Here is a 26111-nt window from a genome sequence, read left to right on the forward strand (position 1 = left end):
CTGTAAAGGAGAACCTCACCCATCACCTCGCGTGGGCTCTGGAGAGGTCCTCAGTGGCCATGCCAGCAGCTTATCAAGAATGCAGTGCCCCAAAAGCCGACTTCTTTGATAATAACAGAGCTTCTTACTTAAAAAAATAGCATACAGAGGGTTTCCCCTACATAACTGCAAAGTTTTTGCAAGAAAAAGAATTATTAGGAAAAAGAAAAGAAGAAGAACTGAAGACAGAGCTTACGGTGTCACAGCCTGCGGATACGGCAGGAACTTGGTAAAGGCATCACCGTATGTCCATTCACACCACAGGATGCATTCGTACCAACTCGGCCCCTTCCCCAGCAAACTGACATCAAGGAAACTAAACATGCTTAAGCTACAGCACTACAAACATTTCGCTATTGGCTCCCATTTTCTACTGGGAGAAATGGACTTGAGCATTTCAATATGCTATATAGTATTGCCTTCTGGACGATGCTTTGAACCTGTTGAAAGCAGAAAGAAAACCTATACACAAAGATTTCATACAACACTGCATCAACAGGACTTTTAACCGCTAGGAATAACGCACCTTGGGATTCCTTTGCCTTAGATCATTAAGCTTTCTAGGTAAACTGATATTCTGTTAGTTGTAGGAGTGGGCTGGCTAAACTTTACACTGATTCTCTTCTGAATCCAACTACAAGTGAATCCTGGCCCATGGTGCACTCCCTTACAAGTAGGTTTTACTGTGAGTCCAGCTCTCCGCTTTAATGAGTCCTGTATTTCCTGGAGAGCCCCCGCTCCAATACCCCACATCCCACCCACCCATCAATATCCTATGTTTTCATACCCATTTGCACATTCTGGATCTAGCTTCCCCCACTCTCAGAAGAGTCATACAAACGGTGTCATCACCGCAGAGGAGTGGCGTAGTCCTTGGATGGCTGCATAGGGCCCCTGCTGAAAGTAGTGATGGTATCGAGGCATGTGGAATGAAGGGAATGTGGGACCACTTCCCTGCATGGAGCTGGCAATGGCAGATGGGGTCAGAGGCATTCCCAGACGGCTATACGGTGGCAGAGAACCCTGTATAGGGTGAGGAATGGGTGTTGCTATGGACGCTGTGCTGGTGCCAAGAGCAGTCAGGGTCTGTGGATGTTGAAATCCAGGAAAACTGGAAGACGATGACACCCAGGAACTGAGAGACAAATTGTCAGATGTTGTAAAGGCTGATCCTGGAAGAAAAGCGTTCATTAGACTCAAGTAGCTACTTAAATATACCGAAGATCAGTTTATGTTCTTTTGTTGTTGTTTTGAGATAGGGTCCTTACTATGTAGCCCTGTTTGTCCTGGAACTCACTATATAGACCAGGCTAGCCTCAAATTCACTGAAATCTTACCTATCTTTGCCTCACAAGTGCTGGCATTTAAGGCGTGTGCCACTACACCCAGCTGAAGATCAGTTTATTAAAAAAAAAAAATTGCTAGCTCTCCACACCCAAGAGTAGGACTCCTTTTTTTTTTTTTTTTTTAAAAAAAAGAAAAGGGGTTGGAGAGTTGACTCAGAAGTTGAGAACACTGTCTTCCAGGGGACAGGTTCAATCCCAGCACCCACACGGCAGCTCACAACTGTCTGTAACTCCAGTCCCATGGGAATCTGATGCCATCTTCTCACCTCTGCAGGCACCGGGCATGTGCATGATACATATGCAGGCAAAGCACTTATATATATGTATATATATATATATATATATATATATATATATATATATATATATTAAAATAAATATAAAAAAGAGAGAGGAAAACTCAAAATTGGGTGGTTAGAGACATGAGGGTGGGTCTGGGAAGTTTGGAGAAGGGTGGTGAATATGATCAAAGTACACTATATGAAATTCTCAAAGAATTAATAAAACTGTTAACATTTTAAAAATAGGGAAAATGCTAGATTGGCAATTCAAAAAGACAAGCCGACAGGAGACTTATTGGAGGGCAAACCCAACTTTCTAGATAAGAGGACTCCATTGGCGTCCTCCGTGGAAGAATGAACTTCACAGGCAAACACTCAACCGACTGCATGGCCTGCATACTCCACAGTGGCCAAGCAGTGATACTTTGCAGAGAGCATGTCCTCATTTCCTTAAAGAGCTCCAAATAACTGTAGCACCTCTCTAAAGGAAGCTGAATATGTCTCAGCAAAGCCACCTTTTCCCAAAACCATCATGAGAACCTGAAAAATGAATTCTTCTACACCAGGAAAGCTGAATTTTCCAACCGAGTAATGGTTCATGGCTACCTTTCCCTGGGTTATAAGAAATGTCCTGTGTTTTCACTAATTGTGCTGCTTTGCATTTTAGAAACAGACACACAAAAAAGATAGAGATGTTTTCCCCATGAGATCATCTTAGGTCCATAGTGGGGCACCACCAGCCTCTCTCTTCCGTCTTTCCCTTCATTCACACTTCCTGTGTGCTCAGTCTTCTCCTGAGCTTTCTGCTCAAGGAAACTGCTCAGTTCTTTTGTTTTGTGTCACATCTGCAGTGTGCATTGGACACCCTCATGTGCCATTCCCAACCCCTTTTTTGAGATACAGTCTCTCACCATCCTGGAGCTCACTTAGTAGTCCAGGCTGGAAGCCAGTGAGCCCAGGGATTTGCCTGTCTTTGTTTCCCTAACACAGGGAATTATAAGTGACCAAGCCATCTCTCCAGCCCTTTGTTTAGTTCTTGCTTCAACTATTAGGACCAGTCATGGCCCTTTGTCATGATAATCCTCTTTTAAACGTGTTCATTTTGAACTTTGATCCTAATGAAATATCCCTAACTTTCAAATAATAAAGCTGAGATTCAAAATCAGTAAGAAACTTTCCAGAAGTGTGGTTGGGGGCTCTTTGACAGTAAGTCACAGACAAGCCCACCCCTACCCTGATTCAAAGGCTCTATGTTCTGTTACCAGAAAACATACCGTGGGTGGAGTGCCCATTCAAGCAAAATAATGAGGCATACAAGGATCAGCATTCGAGGTTGCCTTTCTGAAAAGTCTTGAAGGCACTTATTGATATATGTTCCAAGAGGACCAGACATTCCATCAGCAGCCCGCCTTCACCCCCTCTCAAGCGCTCTGGCCTCTAGCAGCGCCACATCTCCACTTGGTAGATGGCCTTACCTCGATTTGGAGTTGTTTGGCTCTCCTCCCCCAGTACGTCCTCTTCTCCATAGGTGCGGATGGGTGAGCGGGCATAGGAATGCTTCTGGATCAGGCTCTCCACACTCTCCCTGTGGAGCAGAGGGACAGACACATCACAGTTCACTTCGGAGAGGGGTTTAGTCATAATTCACTAGTCTATTTTTTCAGCCAAAGAGAAAGACAACATTCAAAGCTTGTACATTTACCCACTGCACAGAGTCTTCTGGGACATGAGTTCAGATACCTAAGTGCAAATAAATACAACTAGACAGAAATAGAAGGACACAGAGCAATGAAAAATGGCCATAGGAGAATGGAATTTAATGAAGCAAAAACTAATGGATGAATTTACTATAGGATGGCAATGAATCTTCATATTAACTTCAGCAGATAATGATTCAAAAGAGATATGAATTGATTCAAATGTACTGGCTCAGGATATGATAAAACACTGAGAAAAGTTCATAATATCAGTCATAAAATGACTAAATATTCACTAACAATGTAAATGCTCAGAGCACATGGCAATATCAAGAGTTTAGATAAAGAACCTTGTAGATCTTTGTGTGTTAAAACTGAAAATTACAGAAAAGCTGTGAAAAGAACATGAGCAGCCATTAAGAAACTGAGACCCTCAGAAACACTGCTACCCTGTCTTTGAAGAGGGTCTCCCAAGAGTGCAAATAACTCTTTTGAAAAAAATTAGCTGTGACCTAAAGGCAACACCAAATTAACCGCCAAAGGGCCAAAAATGGGTATTTTTTTTTAAATTGTGTGGAATGAGAAAGGAGAATCTGAACACCCAACTGCACACTGAGGAAATAAGAAAATAAATCAAATGTCACAATAACTATTCGTTGTAACATTTGACATTTCACATAGATATATCCACACTTGTGAAAAATACTGTCTAATTAACAGTGTGTTTGGAGTCCTAAAAGTTTACATAATCATGACAGTGTGAGGGGTCTTATTCCCAATAGATAGTGGGGAATGCTCACTTCTGCTCGCCAGTGTTTCCTTGATCTCTGTTTGTGGACTGTCACAGCAAAGCCACAATGTCCTAATTGCTGTTGCTGAATTAAAGTATTAAAATGAGTTTTCACCAGTACCCCCAACTTTATTTTTCTTTTTCAAATTTGCATTGGTTATTCTAGTTCCTTTATTTCCATATAAATTTAGTATTTATTGATTTATTTTTAAGCTAACTAAATTTTAATCAGGATTGTGTCTGAGATGTACATCAACTTATGGAGAATTACATTTGTAATACTGAGTCTTTTTCAGTCCATGAACAGTATGTCGTTCCATTTATTTATCACTAACGCTAAACAGATATAAATATTCAGGCCTGACACATCTGAGTCACATTTATCTCAAAATGTTTCATGTTCTACTACATGCTCTTCAATTTCAATTTCCAATTTTTCATTTATAGTAAATATAAATGCAATTTTCTTTTGCATGTTGATCTTGTATTTAGTAGTTTTGCTAACACATATTTGTCCCAGCAGCTTTTTTAAAGATTTGCATTTTGTGTACAATCATGATATCTATGATCATGATTTACATTCTTTGCTTCTGTTCATAATGAATTTTGTTTTAATGTTCCACGGTTTGCTACAACATCCATGATTCCCTGCACAGCTCTGAAGAGAAGTGGTCAGCTCCATTTAGTGAGCTCTCACACCATGTGCACAGCATGAGCCCCCAGGGCTTGTGGGTGTCTGTCATTGAACTTGGTGTAACGAAATTCAGAGAACTGGTCCCTTCTCATCCCATGTTGCTGAGAGGATTTTTATAAATAAGGGATAGATTTTTTATTTTGATTTCGTTTTTGTTCTCTTCTGTGTCTACTAAGATTCAAATGAGTTTTGCTTTTCAGTGGGTAAATCTGGTCAGTTTTGTTAGGTGAACTAGTGTTTAACTTTGTATTTCTGAGGAAAAAATTCTAGTTGATCATATTAATGTCCTTTTGTTGAACTCAGTCTCCCAGGATTATTTTAAGAATTTTCCCATGTATATTCACAAAGGACTACGGGACTCTAATTTTCTATTTTGTAATATCTTTCTTCAGTCTTAGTCTTAAGGTAATGATGTTCTTGTAGCTTCATCTTCAAAGTATCCTTGGTTTCTTTTCCTGTTGCCATGATAAAATGCCCTACCAAAGCAACTGAAGGGGAAAGGATTTATTCCAGTTCATAGTTCACAGTCCATCATGACAGGAAAATAAAGACAGAATGAGCCTGGGGTAGCAGGTCATACTGTGGCCACAGTCAGAAAAGAAAGAGATGTATGCATGCTGCTCCACTCACACAATCCAGGATCCCAGCCTGGGAATGATGTCACCTCACCCACAGTAGATGGGTTCGCAGTGAGTGCAATCAAGATAGCCATGCATGCTCAGAGGCCTGTCTCCCAAGCGACTGTAGGTCCTGTCACACTGTTTGTTAAAACTAACCGTCAGGCCGGGCGGTGGTGGCGCACGCCTTTAATCCCAGCACTCGGGAGGCAGAGCCAGGCAGATCTTTGTGAGTTCGAGGCCAGCCTTTCCTGGTCTACAGAGCGAGATCCAGGAAAGGCGCAAATCTACACAGAGAAACCCTGTCTCGAAAAGCCAAAATTAAATAAATAAATAGATAGATAGATAGATAGATAGATAGATAGATAGATAGATAGATAGATAAAATAATAAAATAAAACTAACCATCACATATCCCTTCCCTTCAGTTTTCTAGGAGAGCTTGGCAATTTCTGCTATGGTACATTCTTTAAATACTCTGTATAAGTCATCAGAGGCATCTTAGCTTTTATGAAAATGTTAATTACAAATTCACAGCTATCAAATTACATTTCTTCTTGAATGACATTTGATGGTTTTTTGTCTTCAAAAAACTTATATGCCTCAGTGACTCACAGTTCTTTTGTCCAAGCCTGGTATGGCGGCCCATGCCTCTGTCCTAGCACAGAAGGAGAAGGATCACAAGTTTGAGTCCAATTCTTCATAATTAGTTTCAGGTCAACTTAGTGAGAACATGTTCTGAAAACGAAATCTGAATGCGGCAGGTCACCTACATTGTGTTCAGAGACAAGTCCCTTCCAGCTGTGGCTGGCAAACGGTTCTGATGGACTTCACTCCTGGGCAGAGCACAGGGCCTCACTGGTGAGTTACCACCCAGCCTCGGGTGAACATTGTGAACTCGTACCCATCTGCCCTGGTTAAGTTTATGTTGCTATGATTAAAGCACCAAAACGCATATGCATTTATATATATATATATACATATACATATATATATGTATATATATATGCCTCATTCAAATTATTGGAATTTTAAGTATGCTGATTATTGTGCTATATGATAATATTCCTTTATTACTCTTCGTCTTAGCTTCTTGTCTTTTTGCTGTAATAAAGTACTCTGACAAAAGCAACTTACAGGGGAAGGGTCTTCCCATCTCAATTGATATAATCCAGACAATCCCCCACATGTGTACCATAGACCAGTGGCTCTTGACCTTCCCTAATGCTATGACCCTTTAATACAGTTTCTCAGACTGTGGTGACCCCAACCATAAAATTATTTTCATTGCAACATCATAACTGTAATTTTCTACTGTTATGAATTGTAATGTAAATATCTGTGTTTTCTGATGGTCTTAGGTGATCCCTATGAAAGGATCACTCAACCCCCAAAGGGTCACAACCCATAAGTTGAAAATCACTATCATAGACCAACCTGTTCTGGACAATATTTTGTGTAGGTCTTATACATTAGAGATTATGCAGACTCAACAGTGGTGTTATTCCCTTAATAATGCTTAATAATGGGGATTGTATTTTCTTTCTGGTCAGTTTGACTGGAGGAGTGTCAATTTTATTAATCTCTGCATTAACGTTCCACTGGGTTTTTTTCTCCCTTTCTTTTTTTTCTCCACAAATAAGACTTTTTATTTGTCACTATTAAAAATCTGGATTTCGCCGGGCGGTGGTGGCGCACGCCTTTAATCCCAGCACTCGGGAGGCAGAGCCAAGTGGATCTCTGTGAGTTCGAGGCCAGCCTGGACTACCAAGTGAGTTCCAGGAAAGGCGCAAAGCTACACAGAGAAACCCTGTCTCGAAAAACCAAAAAAAAAAAAAAAAAATCTGGATTTCAAACAGATTCTCAGACTGGTAGTTCATACCCATCAGCTCATTCATCTTCAGCACCTGTCTCATCACCAGTAATTTTTCCTTCACCATGGAGCTCCATGAGATTTTCCAATTCAAACTTGTGTTTCTTCAGCATTTTTACCTTTCTAATGAAGATATCATAAAGAGGGTAAATAGACTGGCAAACCTTTTCTATGTCTTTCCCAATGTTGTCTGGAATCAATTTATTAACCACTTCCTTCAAGTCATTTGTCTGCACTTCTCAAGTCATAATTTCCATCCTCTTCTTCCGGAACTGGCGGATCTGCTGGTGCTGTGCATAGGAGGTCTTGTGGACCTGATGGTTGCATTTTTTAGTGAAACTAACACAGAGCAGACAGAGCAAGTAACAATCAGTTGTCTTGACATCAACATGAGCTTCAATTATGGTCTGCCACTTTTTGACCATGGAACACATTTTGTCCCGGGTAAGATCCATGCCATGGAAGTTAGTCAGACAGTTTTTGCCCTGAACTGCCTCAGTAATTAGCTTGAATTTTCTAAATGCAACTTTGTCATTCTGTAGATAAGCAAGGCTTGCTTCAAACACATGACCCTTGAGGCCAACAGATGCAATTTTGGTTCCTTGAGTCCTTGTGACTAGTGTTTTTCCAACGTTTCTAACATTGAACACAGCCGAAGCTTTCACATCATGTGAATCTTTCTTCGAAAAATGGATCAACCACTTTCTTCTTGGCTCCCTTCTTGCCGCCATCAGGCACTTCAACGGGCACTTGTTCTTGCCAACTACCATGGTGCTGCTGAGAGCTCTAATGTCTTTCCTTCTACTTTGAATCTGATTTGTTCTTCTTTCCCTAGTTTTTTTGATTGAAGATGTGGGTCATTGGCCTTAGACATATCTTCATTTCTAATGAAGACTATACTACTCGGTAGTGTTTTAACAGCATCCCACATGTTTCCCTTTTCCGTCAGTCCAAAATACTTTCTAACTCTTTTGATGTTTTCCTCATGTATACCTGCTATATAGTTACAATCTTTAAGGACTTGTCAAGGTATCTTCATGTTAATGATTTCTCATACTGTTCCTTTATTGTCAGAGGCAGATTTCACAAGACTCATGTATCTTTTACTTTATTGAGCCTCGTTTTACAGTACAAATCTCAGTTATCATGGTAACTGTTCTGTCACTTATACAGAAGATGTATTCCACTACTGTAGAAGGGGGTGCTTTCTAAATGTAAACTGGGTCAGGCTGGTTAATAGAGTTGTTCAATTACTCTGACTCCCCATTTTTTGCCTACTCAGTCAACTATTGAGAGAGGGCCATTGAAACTTCCAACTCTGGTTGGTTGTTCATCTGTTTCCCTGGTAGTCCTGCCAGACCCAGAGTTCTGATGTTGGATGTATAAACAGGTATAATAGAGCATGCTTCTGAGAATGAGCTGACATTTTATCCCAGTCAAACCTACTTTGATGTTAATATGGCTACTCTAGTTTTCTTCTTTTTCTTTCTTTATTTTTTCTTTCTGAGACAAGGTTTCATGTAATTAACCCCGGATGTCCTAGAACTCCCAAACCACCTTCCTCTACTTCCTACCTGCTGGAACTTGAGGTTTGTGCCATCTTGCCCAGCTAGTTTGGTCTTCTTTTAGTGTTAACCTGTTACACTTGTTTGCTATTATTTTACTTTCAACTCATCTCTTTATGACTTCACATGTTTTTTTGTGGGCATAGTCCAAAGCGAGAGCCTCTGCCTTTTGATGAGGGTGCTTAGCATGTGTGCAGGAGATGCTGCTGGCTGGCTGATGGTGGCTTCTTTGGCCTGCTGCTTTGCTGTTTTTGTTTGTTTGTTTATTGTCTGCTGCTCTTTTGCTCCTGTTTATTCTCAGCTGTTCTTTTACCCTTTTCTTCTTTCCCTTGGGGTCACAGCTTCATAGTCCCTCTGATTTCCTTTTCTTGTTTAGCAGTTAAAGCTTCCTCTTGTTATTTTACTGACTGTCTCCACATTTATGGTAAATATTTTTTTTTTTTTTTTTTTTTTTTTTTTTTTGAAGGCTTATCAATATTTTATTTATTTTTTTTTTCAATGTCTAGTCCATTTGTATTTGACAAATTCAGAGAAAATAATTTCATTATCTATCCTATTTTGTTAAGTCCAAAATGTATCTAATTCACTTTCTATCCTAATTAATCTTCAACTATAACTAACTAACCTTCAACTGTAACTAACTAATCTTCAACTCCCTCAGAGACCCAAGAAGGAAATAATATTAGCTAACAAAAATAAAAACAGAAAGTGCATGCAAGCAACTTCCAAAAAATTTGTGAGTTGACAGAAACAGCCAGCTGCCTGGACAGTCACCTGAGGTTTCTCCACAGTGTTGGGGCATCATCTTCAGCCTATAGGCTTAGCATATCTGACAGACTCATTTGTGAAGTAGGATGTACACAAGGTCGACAGTTCAACCTCACATTGGGTGAGAGCAGTTATGGTAAATATTTAATTTGTCACAATCTTTCTTGAAGTGAAGAGCAGAAGAATCTTACTAGTCCCCAGCACCTAAAAAACTTGCAGTTATATATTTAATTTACCCCTTCTAGGTTTATCTCCGTCTTTTAAAAACTGTATGTTTTATAAATTCCATTCTATACTTTACGTCTTTTAAAGATTTAAATGATATGTAAACTTTTTGTCCATCCATGTCCTTTGCATTCCTGCCAGTCTTCGTTTCTTCCTGGAGATCCAGAATGGGACCTAGCACAATCACTTCAGCCTGAAGAACTTCCTTTCTATCTAAACAGCAACTTGATGGTGATGAAGTTGTCAGCTTTCATGTGTCTGGAAAACAAGCTTTATTTTTCTTTTGCTTTTAAGAAGTCATTTTGGTGGCTGTTATAACTCTAGCTGACAGACATTTCCCCTCAGTTCTTCTAAGACAGTGCCTTACTCACAAGAATTCAGTCATTGTTGTCATTGTCCTTAGCTCTGTTCCTCTGATGTAATGTCTTTAATCCCCTCTGTGCTTCCACTGTTTCCTTTTATCATTGATTTCCAGCCATTTGATTATGATGTAACTCTCACTCTTTCCTCATGCTTCTTGAGCTCAGCCTTGTTGGACCTTTTGGATTGTGTGTTTAATTGTTGTTAAATTTGGAAAAACTGCATTTCTTTCCCCATCCTCCTGTGACCTTCCATGGTGGCTGGTCACACATATATGGTGCCTCTTGAAGGTCTTTTTGTTTTCCAAGTTGTCTCTTTGCTCTCTTTCACTTTGGATAGTTTCTGTCGCTCTGTCCTCAATTTCACACATCTTGTCGTCAGCAGTGTCTAATCTGCCCTTAGTCCCACTCAGTCTATATTTGACTTTGAAAATAGTCATTTTCACTCTCAGAATTTGATTAGATCTTTTCATCTTCCGCATGTCTAACTTTCTTCATACATGAAATATGGTCATGACAATGATCTGATTATCTTTGTTGATTATAATATCTACATGATGTTTGCATTATTTTCAAATAATTTGTCCTCGTGATCAGGCATATTCTTTCATCTATTTCCACACCTGGTCCCTTTCCTTCTGCGCTGGTGTTTAGACTTGGCCTAGACACCAGGCATTGTGAACTGATCTTGCCAGGTATTGCATATCCTCATATTCCCATATATACGCTGAAACTTTGCTGTGGGATTTGGTTATATTAGTTGGAAATAATTTGCAATTTTTCTTCCAAGGCTGCATCAGGTAGGACGGTACCTAACCAAGGGCTGTTTTCCCTTCACTCACGAAGCACATCCTTCAGGAACTTTGCCTGTTGTCCTGTCAAGCAGAGCTCCTCCCTGTGTGAATCTGCTGTTGCTCATCCCTTCTGCCTCCTCCCCATTCTGGAAATCCCTTCACATATTTGTGCTTCGGAACGTTCCAAATGCCTGAGAAAGACTCTTTCTAGATCTCCGAGTTTCTTTTCCTTAAACCTTCCTGTCTCCTCTCCTCTCCCTCAGATATCCTCTGAAGTCTCCTATCGTAGGACTCTTCCGCTCTGACTTCTCAAGGAATCCTCCCTTTCTCTCTCCCCGTGCCATGGTCTGGACACTCTGAAGAGCGATGCACTGGGCATCACTCCCTCTCTTTATTGCTTTATCTTCCACAACTATGCTGCCTTTTGCTTCTTCAGGCCCAGTGTCATTAAAAAAATGTTTTCTGCGCTTTGTCTGTTTCTGGCCCTGGCTGCACTCCTCTTCTGGGAGCAGTGTTCCTCCTGATGCCCTCCTAAGAATCTCAAAGCCCAGCAGAACTCTGAGATCAACTCAGTCACAGCTTCCGGGGTGAAGCACTGGCCTCAGTAACTGGCAGAACTTCCCAGGTAATTCCAACAAGAAGGCAAGATTAGGAATGCATGGGAAGAAACTTTTCACAAAGCACTCTTCTCTAAGTTTTGAACTCTTGATGTATGTATTATTTACTCAAAAATAATTATAAAGTATTAAAACATCATGTGACTCAGCTTACCAATGGCAGCACAGAAAAGAACTGATGTCCAACACTAGCATTTCTGGGAGTTATTAAATTAACTAATAAAAATGATAATCATTATATCAGCTTTTATATCAACATAAAAGACATAGGAGGCTGCATGTTACATTGGAAATGCCATAAACTTAAATGCCATTCATTTGGCTGGATGAATGAATCCATGAGGTGATGGCCTACCTACAACACTTTCAACCCTTGCTTTATTACTTCCCTAACCTGACTTTGCTTGTAAACTGGAGAACTAAATATTTGCCTCACAGGTTCAGACATGTGTTCAAGCAAATAAACATATAAATGCGAGCACACACACACATATGTGCATATATGTAGAATCATTACCATGAACAATATAGTATAGAAATTGTAGAGTTATTAGTATATAAAATATAAAGATATCTGCCTCTTGAAGGAGAATGATGAAAAGAGAGAGGGGAGGGAGTGGAGGGAAAGAGAGGAGAGAGAGAAATGTGGTATATATATATATATATATATATATATATATATATATATATATATATTCATGGTAGTATAGTATGCTGTCATGAGGGGAAATGACATCTGGTCTGTTTTCAGCAAAACGATGGAACTAGAGGGCATGATGTTAGGTGACATCTTGCCTGTGGAAACACAAGTGCTGTGAGCTCTTTCATATGTGGCAGTAAACAGAAGAGAAAGGTTCTGACGGAAGCTGGTAACGATTAGAGGTTGGGAAGTAGGAGCACAGGATGGCAAATAATAGAGAACTGGATTTAATCTCTGTGTGTGTGCGTGTGCGTGTGCGTGTGCGTGTGTGTGTGTGTGTGTGTGTGTGTGTGTGTGTGTGTGTGCGTGATATGCATGTATTCAGACACAACACTGAAGCCAGCTTAATATAGATAATTAGTACATGTTAATAAAAAAGATGGTTTAATCATTACAGACAGCACTCTGGTACTGTTAAAGCTAGCAGCCTCCAGAGCTAATAACACTTATTAAGGCCTCAACACACTGTAATATCAGAACGGAACTCTTCTTAGGGTAAGTTAGGTCACTAGGAAGAAAGTCCGAACAACCTCATTATAACATGGCAATCAAAAAATACAACAAAATTTGTCTTTTAAGTTTGTGTCATGAGTCATAATGTTCATATTCAAAATAAAAATTTTAAAGAATTGGGTCATTACTTGTGCATAAGGGAAAGAACTTGCTTAAATAGCATAGACAAACACCTTTTTTTAATAATCATAAGGTAATATAGCAGTATATTTCTAAAGTATATTTCTTTTACCATGATTTTCATGTGTAAGCATTTAAATTCCAAAAGTGTGTGCAGTGTTTGCCTCTTCAAAAGTGCCTTTATAGACCATCATTCAAGGATCTTTACATTCAACAAAAGAAAACTCATTTTCCAAATGACACGATGAATCACTGCCTTGTGAAACATTTTGCTTTTCTATAAAAAGTACATTACATTCATTGTGTCCTTGCGAGATCGCCGCTATCATTACTTATGCTATTCCCTGGGAGTGGGGAAAAAAGGGATTTTATCGGAGTGGTTTACTTGTGTCAGGTCTGGAAGTGAACTGAAAGCAACAGCAGTTCTTATAGAAAGGATGGTCTAATTGCATTACTGCCTTTTAAGTGATTGAACACAGCGGTGCATATCAGAGCCATCTCCTCAGAGATGCCGCAAAGGGTAGACAGCCCAGGCTGTTGACTTCACAGCGACTCCCTGTTTGCAGCAGAAAGAAAGGAGCGAAGACTCCGCTTAGCCTAAGAAGCCATCAGAAGGGTTTCTTAAACACTGTCCCATGAAGAATGTAGAGTTCAGCTAGTGGGATAAATGATTCACGTAGTATACACTTTGTGATGCCCAGTTCTGCGGCATCATAGTGAGAGAGCCTGGCCTTGGAGTTCCCTGAGCACCACTGTGGATGAACAGTGTTTCTAGCATCTAATGGCAACCCCATCTGAGCAGAGGATGGCATCACTGCTGTAGGTGGTCTTCAGTGGATCGCTTCTGACTGCTCTGTAACTGTCAGTTCTGGGACAATTGTTAGGGACACAAGCAGACAGAAGATGGCAAACAGAGAGGATGGGGGCAGTGTTTCCATCCTCCCTGCACAGTGTACACAAGACAGAAACCATTCCAAAGATTTATTCAGAGTCTCGGCAAGCAAAGCCTGCACACCCTGCTGGGAGTGGAAACGGTTTCCTTTCTTTGTTCTTGGAACTAAAATGTTCATGTCTCAATGCTCAAAACCCCAAACCTTCCCTTTCCCTCACATTCTTCTTTGCTTACTGCCCTTCTAAACACCCTTTTGGTCAGCTTAAGGATCATTTGCATGACCCTCTCCTCAATTAGCTGACTGGAAAACAATATGGAGGTCATGCCTCCTTCTGGAGGCTTCAGTGTACAGTGCTTCTAAGTCACTTGAACACCTCCTCAAAACAGACTGTCAGCTCTGCCCTAGGGCTTTAGCGGTCGGGTGTGACCTGAGCATGTAGGATACTTCCATGTGATACAGACGTCAATGGCTGGAGGCCCCGCGTGGGGAGCCACTGCTCTGGGCAGCCTTCAGGATTGCATTTGCCCCAGTGTGTTTGCTTAACCTGGAGCCCAGTTTGACAGCTTGTCCTTGCAGGGTTGAGGACACATTATTTCACTACTCTACAGCTTCATCTTAGCACCACTAAAATGAAGACTTCAATGTGAGCTCATTCTTAATGTCATTATTCGATTATGCAGATTAATACAATCTTCATTGGTACCTGACACAAGGGTGTTCAATAAATATGTATAGATTAAAAAACTAAGTTGGATGCCAAGGCTGTGTCCTAATAAGCAAACTTATCTTATATGAAACTGGCACTTCAGGTCCCTACAGCCTTCCATGCCTTGCTTTTCCTATAATTCATAAGTCAGAAAGAAAATTAAGTAAAAAGCAAATGTCATTTCAATTTCATTCTTTCTCTTTTGAAGTTAGGCCTGCCTCCTCTCCAAGAACAAACAAACAGCAAATCAAAACACTGTGTTTAGAAAGAAAATGTTAAGTACATTAAAATCAATCGAATTTATAGGAAACAAAGCATTTACATTTTTCTTTTTCATTAATTTGTCCCTTATTTCATGTCTCATTATGTCTTTATAAATAACTTCTTGTTACAATATTTTACTAAAGATTTATGCAGATATGTTGTAAATTATAATACATCAGTATCTGTACATTCCATAAAGTATTTAATAAATGAAAACTTTGGGATAATACAATTTGAGATATATTATAAACCATTAATTTTAATTTAAGAACTGAAAAATATTATGTAATTCATTTTGGAAAAACAAATAACTCTAAATTCATCTTTTAAAAAGCTTTTAGACTTGATTTTTATTTATTTGACTAAATCCTATTGGTTTTTATTTTCCTTAGTAATATGTATTTCTAGTTTTGTATTATCAGTAACAACTTAAATAAGTAAAGAAACCACTGAAAAACACATAAGATGTGTTGTTTCAAAAAAAAAAGGATATGTTGTGTCATTTCCTAAAACCCCTGGCTCTGACTAGAAATCTCTTAGGCAGAATTCGAAGAACTCAATCTATAAATAAATCCTGGCAAACTGTGAGGTGTCCTTTATTGCAGACATTGCAGGCATTTCACCATTAGTTTTGCAAAATACATATTTGTAAATCCAACCAAAATACAGAAGAAAGATTAAGGGACTTAGCAAGCAAAGATACAAACCACAAAAATGTTATTTGCCAGGCTCGGGTTGCTTTTGCTTTCTCCCAGCCATGGTAGGTTCCCTCCTTTAAACCATGAAGTGGACAATAGTGCCTCGGCCCAAATCTACTCCACTGGCTTTCTTTCAAGGGCTCAGGAAAGTAAGAAAATTAACTCTGCTGTCTGCTCGGTGAACAACTATTGGGTTGAATTGGTAGGCTCACAGCACGCATGGCCTCTTCAGAAGCCCTGAGTGGAGGAGTCCTCTCTTTCTCAGAGCTAGACAGCACTGGGAAGAAAGCTCACACATGCAACTGAGAAGGATGAAGCCAAAGATGAGCTGAGGGCACACACGGTGCTACAGAAAGTCTCAGCTGCAGGGGAAATGACCATACGTCTAAAATAAAACGACTGTAACGTCTGAAGCAGCAGGGCAGAAGGGGATTGTTTTCAAGGACATGCTCTAGTGCAGGACAACCAGAGAGGCTCCTGAGTGCAGCATCCATTCCGTTCCGTTCTCCCACTGAGCTCCCTTGAAATGGCTCACATGCCAGAGAATGGGATGAGCTCCACGAAGGGAAGGGATCTTCCTCATCCTCACATTGTATTTTCCCCACAACTGTCCTCCCGCCTCTAAAGCTGTCAGCCACACTTTCGGCAACATGAAGAAGAGAACTGGGAAATGCACCAGAACTTAGTGTGGGGAGAGTCTTGGGCTGTCTTCAGAGGACGACTCGTCCTAAGGAGCCTGGTGTACGAAGGAATGGCAAAAGAGGTGTAGACTGATGCTACCCCTCCCACGTTGCGTCATCTATGGGTAAAAGACACAGGGGTGCAATAGGTGCAGAGAGTCCCGGTCTGAAAATCCTGCCCACAGATCAGCAAGAAATGGCAGCAAAGGAAACAAGGGATTTTCTAATCATTCAATGATGTAGGAGTGTTTTTACACCTGCTTTCTTCCATACCAATTGGTATTTCTTCCGTATCAATTCTTCAAAGGCCCTTCGAGTTCCCCTACATGTCCCCCTCCACGGTGCTCTGCTGGACCAGAGTACTTGAGGCTGGGTTCTTCCCAAAGAAAAGATGTTCGTCTGTCTTGTGGTTTTAAAGTTAAACATCCAAGAAAGAAAGATCTCACTTTTCTAGGGCCAAGATCAGATCCATCTGGTGAGAGCCTCATGCTGTGTCTTAACTTGGCAGACGACATCAAGCGACAGTATCGAGTGCTAGTGGCAAGGATACACCCAAAGGTAAGAGAGGGCGTAAGGTGGTAAGAAAAGCAAGAGGACATGCCAAGGAAGACAGGTTTGGTTTGGACCACTCACTCTTGAGGTAGATAATCAAATCTTTCCAGAACAAGAACTCATACCCGAAGGGAGAGAAAAACATCAGTCCCTCTCGATGGCCTAGTATTCTGTGACCTCTCAAAGACACCACTTCCCAACACAGCCACATGGGAGATAAAGTCGCATAGCAAACCATATATAACCATAGCAAAGCTATTTTCCAGCTATTCATAATAACAGGCACAAGACTAGAAAACAGGCAAAAATAACACAGTTTTTCAAAATGTCTAAGAGGTCTTGCAGGTGCACACCTCCTCATTATCACTTTCTCATTGTCATATTCATGCTGCCCTCCTCATCCTCATCCCACCCTCGTCATCCTCATCCCACCCTTGTCATCCTCATCCCACCCTCATCATCTTCATCCCACCCTCATCATCCTCATCCCACCCTCATCATCCTCATCCCACCCTCATCATCCTCATCCCACCCTCATCATCCCCATCCCACCCTCATCATCCTCATCCCACCCTCATCATCCTCATCCCACCCTCATCATCTTCATCCCACCCTCATCATCCTCATCCCACCCTCATCATCCTCATCCCGCCCTCATCATCTTCATCCCACCCTCGTCATCCTCATCCCACCCTCATCATCTTCATCCCGCCCTCGTCATCCTCATCCCACCCTCGTCATCCTCATCCCACCCTCGTCATCCTCATCCCACCCTCGTCATCCTCATCCCACCCTCATCATCTTCATCCCGCCCTCGTCATCTTCATCCCACCCTCATCATTCTCATCCCACCCTCATCATCTTCATCCCACCCTCGTCATCCTCATCCCGCCCTCATCATCCTCATCCCACCCTCATCATCTTCATCCCGCCCTCGTCATCCTTATCCCACCCTCGTCATCCTCATCCCACCCTCATCATCTTCATCCCACCCTCGTCATCCTCATCCCACCCTCGTCATCCTCATCCCACCCTCGTCATCCTCATCCCACCCTCGTCATCTTCATCCCACCCTCGTCATCCTCATCACCCTCGTCATCTTCATCCCACCCTCGTCATCCTCATCCCACCCTCGTCATCCTCATCCCACCCTCGTCATCCTCATCCCACCCTCGTCATCTTCATCCCACCCTCGTCATCCTCATCCCACCCTCGTCATCCTCATCCCGCCCTCGTCATCCTCATCCCACCCTCGTCATCCTCATCCCACCCTCGTCATCCTCATCCCACCCTCGTCATCCTCATCCCACCCTCGTCATCCTCATCCCACCCTCATCATCTTCATCCCACCCTCATCATCTTCATCCCACCCTCGTCATCCTTATCCCACCCTCGTCATCCTCATCCCACCCTCGTCATCCTCATCCCACCCTCATCATCCTCATCCCACCCTCGTCATCCTCATCCTGTCCTTGTCATCCTTATCCTGTCCTTGTCATCTTCTGGCCAAAGCCACAAGTGCTGAAACAACCCTAATACCATCTTCACTGCCAATGTAAAAACAAAAAACGGAAGCTAACAGATATCTGCAACCATCACTACCTGGACTTCAGCAAGCCTTTTAATTTAACCCAGAAGACAGGAAAGTCAAGCCTGGAGTGATGGCACATGTCTGTACTGCCAACATGCAGAAGGCTGGGGTGGGAAGATGGAGTTGAAGAATACTGTAATGTGATCCTGTCTCAAAAAGGGGGTGAAGAGAAAAGGAAAAAAAGGTCACCTGAAGGAAGTACGATTTCTTGGTGGGCAGTCACGTTGCTGTCAACATTCCCAGCCCCTTAAAACCATACCAGATAGCTAATATGTTTTTCTGTGGGTCCTACAGTCTCTATCACATGTACTCAACTCTGTGGTTGTAGCAGAGAAGAAGCTACATTCAATGGGTAAGCTAAAAACAAGACTGTGTTCTAACAAAAATCACTGCACCTCACTGGGCTTGTGTCCAAACCTCACATTCAGAAGTTTTATTCAATGTACAGGAGCTTTTTAATCATTTTCTGAGGCTCTCAATATGGCTTTTAAAGCAACATGGTAATATAAGCTTATGTATTCAATTTCCTGCCCCACTTACACGACTAGAGAAACCCAGAAAATGAAGGAGAGTGCCAACTGTACACTTGTACATTTCAGTCACGAGTAAGAAGGGAGATGGGGCGGCACACCCATGTGCCACCCACAAGTGTGTAAAGAGAAATGTTACCTGAGAACTACAAACCAGTTCATCTAAACCCCAGCTTGGACCAGTTGGTGGGAAGCAGGTTCCACACTCCTGAAGAGAGTAAGAGAAGACAGCAAGGAACTCTCATGTCAGAGTGCACTTGGTACCCTGAAGGGTGCCATCCCTGACCTGGATCTTGACTATCTCTAGGGAAGGGTGCATGCTCACTTAGCTGGGAGTGATTGGAGCTTAGCCCAGATGAGCTCTGCTGCCAAGGCAGACAGGGGAGCCACATGAATACAAAGGCTGTTCCCACCCATGGGATCCATCTCACTACACCACACAGAAACAAAGTTTCCACATTGCTGAAGTGACAATGAACTAATTACCCTTCTTCAGCTTCAGTGTGAAGAGCTAACCAAATGTCACATGATTTTACTCAGAATCCATCCTGATTTCTAATAGTAAGCAAACATTTTATGCTACAGATGTATTTGAAAGGGGGACATTATAAAATATTGAACAATCAAGAGAAGGAAAGTTACTAATAAAATATAACAAAATTCCTTTTAAAACAGATTTGCTACAAACAATAGGAAGACACAGTTTAAAATCTCTAGTTTGTACTTTGGAATTTTGACATTTAATAAAATTAGGTGAATAAAACATGAGTTAAGATCTATAAAATGGGAACATTTTGAACTTGTTAAAATATTTGGAAATAATAAAATAGTAATTGTCACATTTTATAGACCCTCAGTAGAAACTGTCAACAGAATACTAGGTGCACCAGAAAGCAGAATCAACAAATTATAAGACTGATAAATTCACCCCAAGACTCAGAACAAAGAGTGGAGGAGACAGAGGAATAGGGCAAAGACTCAGGGGTGCTGTGGATGCACAGCAGGAGTGTTAGAAGGTCTGACTGGAGCCATTAATGGGTGAGGATGAAAAGCAGCAACAGTGGGGAGAAGTGAAAAAGCAAGGATAAACTTTTCCTGAGCTTAATTAAGATTTCCTATCAACACAAAACATTCATCTTACGATGGGTGATATCGCTCTGTATGCTGTGAATATGTGTTGCTCTGATCAGTTGATAAATAAAATGCTGATTGGCCAGTAGCCAGGCAGGAAGTACAGGTAGGATAAGCAGACAAGGAGAATTCTGGGAAGAAGAAGGCTGAGTGAACAGATGCCAGCCCGCCATCCAGGGAGCAGCATGTAATGGCACATAGGTAAAGCCACAGAACATGTGGTGACATAGAGATGAACAGAAATGGGCTGAGTTTAAGTGCAAGAGCTAGTCAGTGGTAAGCCTGAGCTAATGGCCGAGCAGTTTTAGTTAATATAAGCCTCTGTGTGTTTACTTGGGTCTGAGGGGCAGGACACAGGAAAACTTTTAGATACAAATGGTGCCCAATGTGGGGCAAGCACTTCCACCCAAAACCTGAGAAAGTTTTTTTAAAAAAGGGTTCTAAAATGGAGCCCAAAGCAGCTTCTTAGTTGTGTCTTTCAGGAAAGCTGTGATATAGAGACGCCACAGCCTGCAGGCTTGAGGTACAGTATGGCAAGTTCACACTGGTGTGTGAGCTTGAGTGTAGCATGGCGTATTTCTGCTGCTACAGAGTGGCATCTCCAAACCACACAGTGCACTGTGTTGTGACAGATTTAGCTTTTGCTAGTACAGGAAAAAAAAAAAAAGGTTTCTGGGTTACACGCTGCTGGATGGAAGCATAGACCCACTGCTTCCCATAGTTGTTGTTGGTGCATGCCTTTAATCCCAGCACTCAGGAGGCAGAGCCAGGCAGATCTCTGTGAGTTCAAGGCCAGCCTGGTCTACATAGTGAGATCCAGGACAGACACCAAAACTACATAGAGAAACCCTGTCTGGGGGTGGGGGGGGGACTTTAAACTCACAAATATAGGATAGACAGAAATTTTTTTCTTTAATTTTACAAAATATAAATAGACTAGATATGGTAACTATAATTCTTGCTTGATGACTGTTTTGTTACATGTAATTTTACTAGGTTAAAGTTAAAACCTTCGTTTTGTTTAGAAAGGAAAGGAGAAGTGCTGAGAGAATGTCTTTCTGCATGCTGTGAATATATGTTGCTATGGTTGGCTGATAAATAAAGCCATTTGGCCTATGACAAGGCAGCTTAGAGGCAGGCAGAAAATCCAAACATATAGAGAGGAAGGAGAAAGACAGAGCAAGGGAGACGCCAGCAAGCCGCTCAAGGAGCAACATGTAATGGGAGGCAGGTAAAGCCATGGAACATGTGGCGATACATAGATTAATAGTTATGGGCTAATTTAAGATGTAGAGCTAGCTAGCTAAAAGCTTGAGCCATGGCCGTATAGTTATAATTAATATAAGCCTCTGTGTGTTTACTTGGGGGACATGAGTGGGAGAGATTTGTCCTGACCACTGACAGGGACGCAGGAAATCTTCTGGCTACAATCTTGTTTAAATGCTAACAAAAAGTCTACAATGGACATATATCTAGTAGTGTTTAAATTTTAAAGTTAAAGAAACAACTTCAGAAACATACAGAAAGAGGTAAGCTCTCTATATAAAAAAATGTATGTTTGGCATTAGCTTTTATCCCATTATCTACAAAAGCTAGATGACATACTGTTGTGTAGCAATTTCCTCTGAGATAAAACATTTCATCCTGGAAGGAAGCTCGTTAAGACACAAGATGTTGTAAATCATCCTGTCTTACAGGGAAGCTCCATAAAACCCAGGTAGCAAACAACTCAAACACTTCAGGAAGTCCCTGAAGCTAACCAGATGCACCGAGATCCTCCCTCCCCATATAAGACTGTAAGGACTGCTGGGAGAGGCTCTCAGATAAACCAAGCAGCTTAAAGGAGGCAGAGATTCAGCCCACGCTGAGGTGGGAATTTCATGATGCAGCTGTCATTGAATCATTTCTGTTCCTATAAGTAACACCTCACTCACTCCTGTAAGTAACCCCAATAAAATTGACTGGTTCAGCAAATTGGACTTTGTTTATATCCATATTTTGTCATCAGTTCTCATCTGAGATAAGCAGTCATTAGTTCATGTCTCCCCATGAACCATCTCACACAGCACACACATAAAGGGAAGATTGAAAGAGTTCTGAGGAAAAGACCATGACCTTCATCAAGGTCAGGTTCATACATAACAGACTTACTAGAACTCCTATTATGTCTTGGATTTTTGAATGGTCCCAAGGGCTGATGTAATAAAGGTTTGACCCCCTAACTACTGTTGTTATTGGAAGTTTAATAGTTTACAAGGATCCTGTTCTCATAAATGGATAGTCCATTGAGGAATTTCTAGCTGAATGGGTTACTATGGTGAGGTCTCACTGAAGGAAGTAGGTCACTAGGGCACTGCTTTTGAAAAGTATACCTTGCCCTCCTCCTTCATGAAAACCAAGAGGCATAGGGTGAAGAGTCTCCTCTGCCACAGATTCCCACAGCTATGACATTCTACTTTATCTGTGATCCAAAGTGACATAGCCTGACAACATGGTCTGAAATTGTGAACTAAAAATTAATCCCCATCCACATAAGTGTTCTTGGATACTTTGTCACAGAAACATGAATTAATAACACAATTCACGAAGAAGAGGATATACATGGCCTTCCAGAACCAATCATTGTATGTTTGCTAGCAACTGAGAGTCAAATGAATCCAATTCCAGGAGCCAGAAAGAGTGTGGAAGAAATAAGTATGAGAGGAGTTAAGACTGAACAGATTGTGGTTAATGTGTTATAAAAGCAAGGAAGGCAAAAAAGGCACAGGAATGAAAGCTCCTCACCTGACATCTCACCTGACATCTCCCCTGACATCTCCCCTGACATCTCACCTGACAGCCCTCACCTGACAGCCCTCACCTGACATCTCACCTGACAGCCCTCACCTGACATCTCACCTGACATCTCACCTGACAGCCCTCACCTGACATCTCCCCTGACAGCTCTGCCCTTGAACATCCTGTGGCTGGGTTCAACAACTCTTATGTGACCACCTTCATGACTCTTCCAGCTCTGCCTTCACTTTCATCAAGGTTCTCTTGAGTCCTGATATGATATTACCCCTTCCTTATCCACTTTCTCACTCCAGTGAAGTGTGTGTGTAATGTGAAGTGTAATGTGTGACCTGGATGTCAGTGATATTGTTCATCAAGGTTGGAATAGAATAAAGAATTTGCACTTCTCCAATGAGTAAACTCAAGACTCTCTGGTGAGTTAAAGCCTAAGAAATGATGGAGCTTGTGAATTTATTGGTGATAAGTCCTGACTATGGAAAGACAAACAGTCTATCTACATTGCCGGCATAGCTTGCTCAAGCAACCTTGGTTTCTGACAAACTAAACAGGTTTTATGCTCAGCTGCCACAAGTCATGTGAATAATGACAGAGTATCAATCTTGCTCAGCTTTATTTGTTACATCTATAAAATAAAGATAAACTTCCTAGTAAGTGACTGTTTTGAAGAGTAATAGAAATTCAAATTGCCAGCCGGGCGGTGGTGGCGCACACCTTTAATCCCAGCACTTGGGAGGCAGAGCCAGGTGGATCTCTGTGAGTTCGAGGCCAGCCTGGGCTACCAAGTGAGTTTCAGGAAAAGGCGCAAAGCTACACAGAGAAACCCTGTCTCGAAAAACCAAAAAAAAAAAAAAAAAAAAAAAAGAAATTCAAATTGCCAATATGTAACTCCCTGCTTAGCACAAATGGAGTGATCCTGTTACAGTACTAACAAACTAACAAAGTAAAACAGTAACAAAGTAACATAGCAACACAGAGTGAAGCAAACAGCTGTCTTACATAGGACACAAACTCAGAAACAGCTGTCCCACACAGGACACAGACTCAGAAACAGCTGTCCCACACAGGACACAGACTCAGAAACAGCTGGCCTACACAGGACACAGACTCTAACAGCTGTCCTACATTGGGTGCAGACTCTAACAACTGTCCTACACAGGACACAGACTCAGTAACAGCTGTCCTACACAGGACACAGACTCAGTAACAGCTGTCCTACATTGGATGCAAACTCTAACAGCTGTCCTACACAGGACACAGACCCAGCTCAGAGAAGCACCATACATATCAGCTGTCACTGACTTACAGAGGTCTAACAAAGAGAAAGCAAAGACTGTCACACATTTTCCAGACATACTGAATGATATTTTTTAAGGACATTTCATCAATAGGACAACTTGGCAACAATACTTGAGTGTTAATAATACCAGACTCTAAGTTCTGAAGACATTAGAAACACAATACAAAGGCTTACATCATTCAGACATGAGGGCAGTAAGTATAATGTTGGCAGAAGGGAAGGGTGGAGGGTGTTAGCCTGGGCATGCTGGAAGAAAGACAAGAGACCAGAGTGTCTAGAGCAAATGGGCAAGAGAGGGGCAGTGCACTCACTGGGACACTAGGTAGAATTCTCTGGACCTTCGAGGAGTAACTAGAGAACTATGCACAGGGGTGAGGCAACCTAGCTTCCTGTCATTGACAAAGTCCTTCCGGTTGCTTTATTGAAAACAGACAGAAGGACAGAAAGGGTTGAAGCAAACATATCAGATAGAATATTAATGTAATAATCTAGGAAAAGGAGGATCGTGGCTCCATCTGTGTGGTAGTAAGCAGCATGGCAGGTGGTTGGGGCTCTGTGGTGTATTCTGAGTGATTAAGTGATAAGAGTCATCAACTGTTTGAAGACAGAAAAAGAGGAGTCAGGGTGACACCACCCCCTGAGTTGTTTGGCCAGAGCATGGGGAAGATTCAGTCATGGCTGAATCAGGAGCAGTGAGGGGAGAGCAGTGTGCAGGCCGGTGGTAGCACATTCAGTTTTATGTGTGTGAAATCTGAGGTGCTTTCAGCAGAGAGGGAAAAGGAAAAGCAATAGCCAGTTAAATGTGGAAATCTGGAGGGAACCAAACAAGCCCTGTAGAGTTGGCCTCGATCTGGGACAGACCTCCCGGGAAGCACGTGCCGTCTCAGAAGGAAAGATGGAATATCTAAGGTCTATATCACATTGCTGCTACAGAGAAGACAATGAGGATGGAGCAGGAGGGAGGTAGAGAAAGAAGAGCCCACAGGTCTAATGAGAAACCAGAAGAGGGAGAGGTTGTGGAAGCCCGGGAAGGGAATGGACAGATGTGCTGGATTTGATGATGTGCAAGCAGCCTGAGGACTGGAAGTTGGGCTGGCAGTCGGTGGGTCATAGGCAACCAGGCAAAGGTGGATTGTGGGGCAGTAGGAATGTGGGGCAGTAGGAGTGTGGGGGAGTAGGAGTGAACCTTCACAAGACAGGGCACAAGAAAGGGAAGGAAAGAATTGAAGAAAGTATATGCAATTCTAAGAAGTCATAAAAAGGAACAAAAAAAACTAGGCAATGAAATCAGGAGATGGTTATTTTTGTCTTAAAGAAATGTTAGGATGTTTGTATGTTAAAAAAAGAGAGGAGAGTGTGTTCCTACCATGACTTCTCCTAAAAATCAAAGGGCATCAGAAGGAAAGATTAAAAGAGGGTACATGCATGGCTAGAAGAAGTTGAAGTCAAGACAAAGGCCCTAAATGAGACCAAGCCCATCTGTGGTTAGCTATAACTTGTGGAACAAACTAAGAATTTTAATAAAGAAGTGATCCTCTCAAAAAAAAAAATACTGCACCCAGTGTTTGTGCCAGCCTGATAAACTATTCAGGTAAATGGTTATTTCTTTTCTATTTAAACTAAATCCAAAAGCAAAAAGAAAGGAAACATTATATTTCCATTGAGCAAATTGAATCCGATAGTGATAATGAAGAAAATCTGAAAGGGCCAAAGAAAGAGGAACAAAGTTTTACCCCTTACAAATATTAACAAAAAGTCTTACATAAAATATAAATAACTAAAGTCTCTAGTGGAATGAAATGCTAGCCACATATGTAATTCTATAATAGTCTAGTGGCCACATAAATAATCAATAAAATATATTTTATTTAATCCAATAACTCAAATTATTTTAATACCTAATGAATATTGTGAACTATTAACAAGATCTTTTCATTTTGTTTACTAAGGCTTTAAAGTGAAGTTCAGATGGGTC

The 26111-nt window shown here is 41.5% G+C and overlaps 1 protein-coding gene and 1 pseudogene across 1 annotated transcript in view; both read right to left on the bottom strand.

The window, feature by feature from the left end:
* Positions 1-870: 870 nt before the first annotated feature.
* Tbx20 (T-box transcription factor 20) overlaps positions 871-26111 on the bottom strand; it is a 55318-nt gene continuing 30077 nt past the window's right edge. The window contains exons 7-8 of the mRNA XM_052727409.1: positions 3142-3251; positions 871-1211 (exon numbers count right to left, since the gene is read on the bottom strand). Of these exons, the coding sequence (XP_052583369.1) occupies positions 871-1211; positions 3142-3251 (451 nt within the window). The remainder of the gene's footprint in view (positions 1212-3141; positions 3252-26111) is intronic.
* On the bottom strand, positions 7328-8107 carry LOC128103236 (40S ribosomal protein S3a-like; annotated as a pseudogene).

This window comes from Peromyscus californicus, unplaced genomic scaffold (assembly GCF_007827085.1).
Source record: "Peromyscus californicus insignis strain IS unplaced genomic scaffold, ASM782708v3 Scaffold_11__1_contigs__length_118956290, whole genome shotgun sequence".
Taxonomy (NCBI): Eukaryota; Metazoa; Chordata; class Mammalia; order Rodentia; family Cricetidae; genus Peromyscus; species Peromyscus californicus.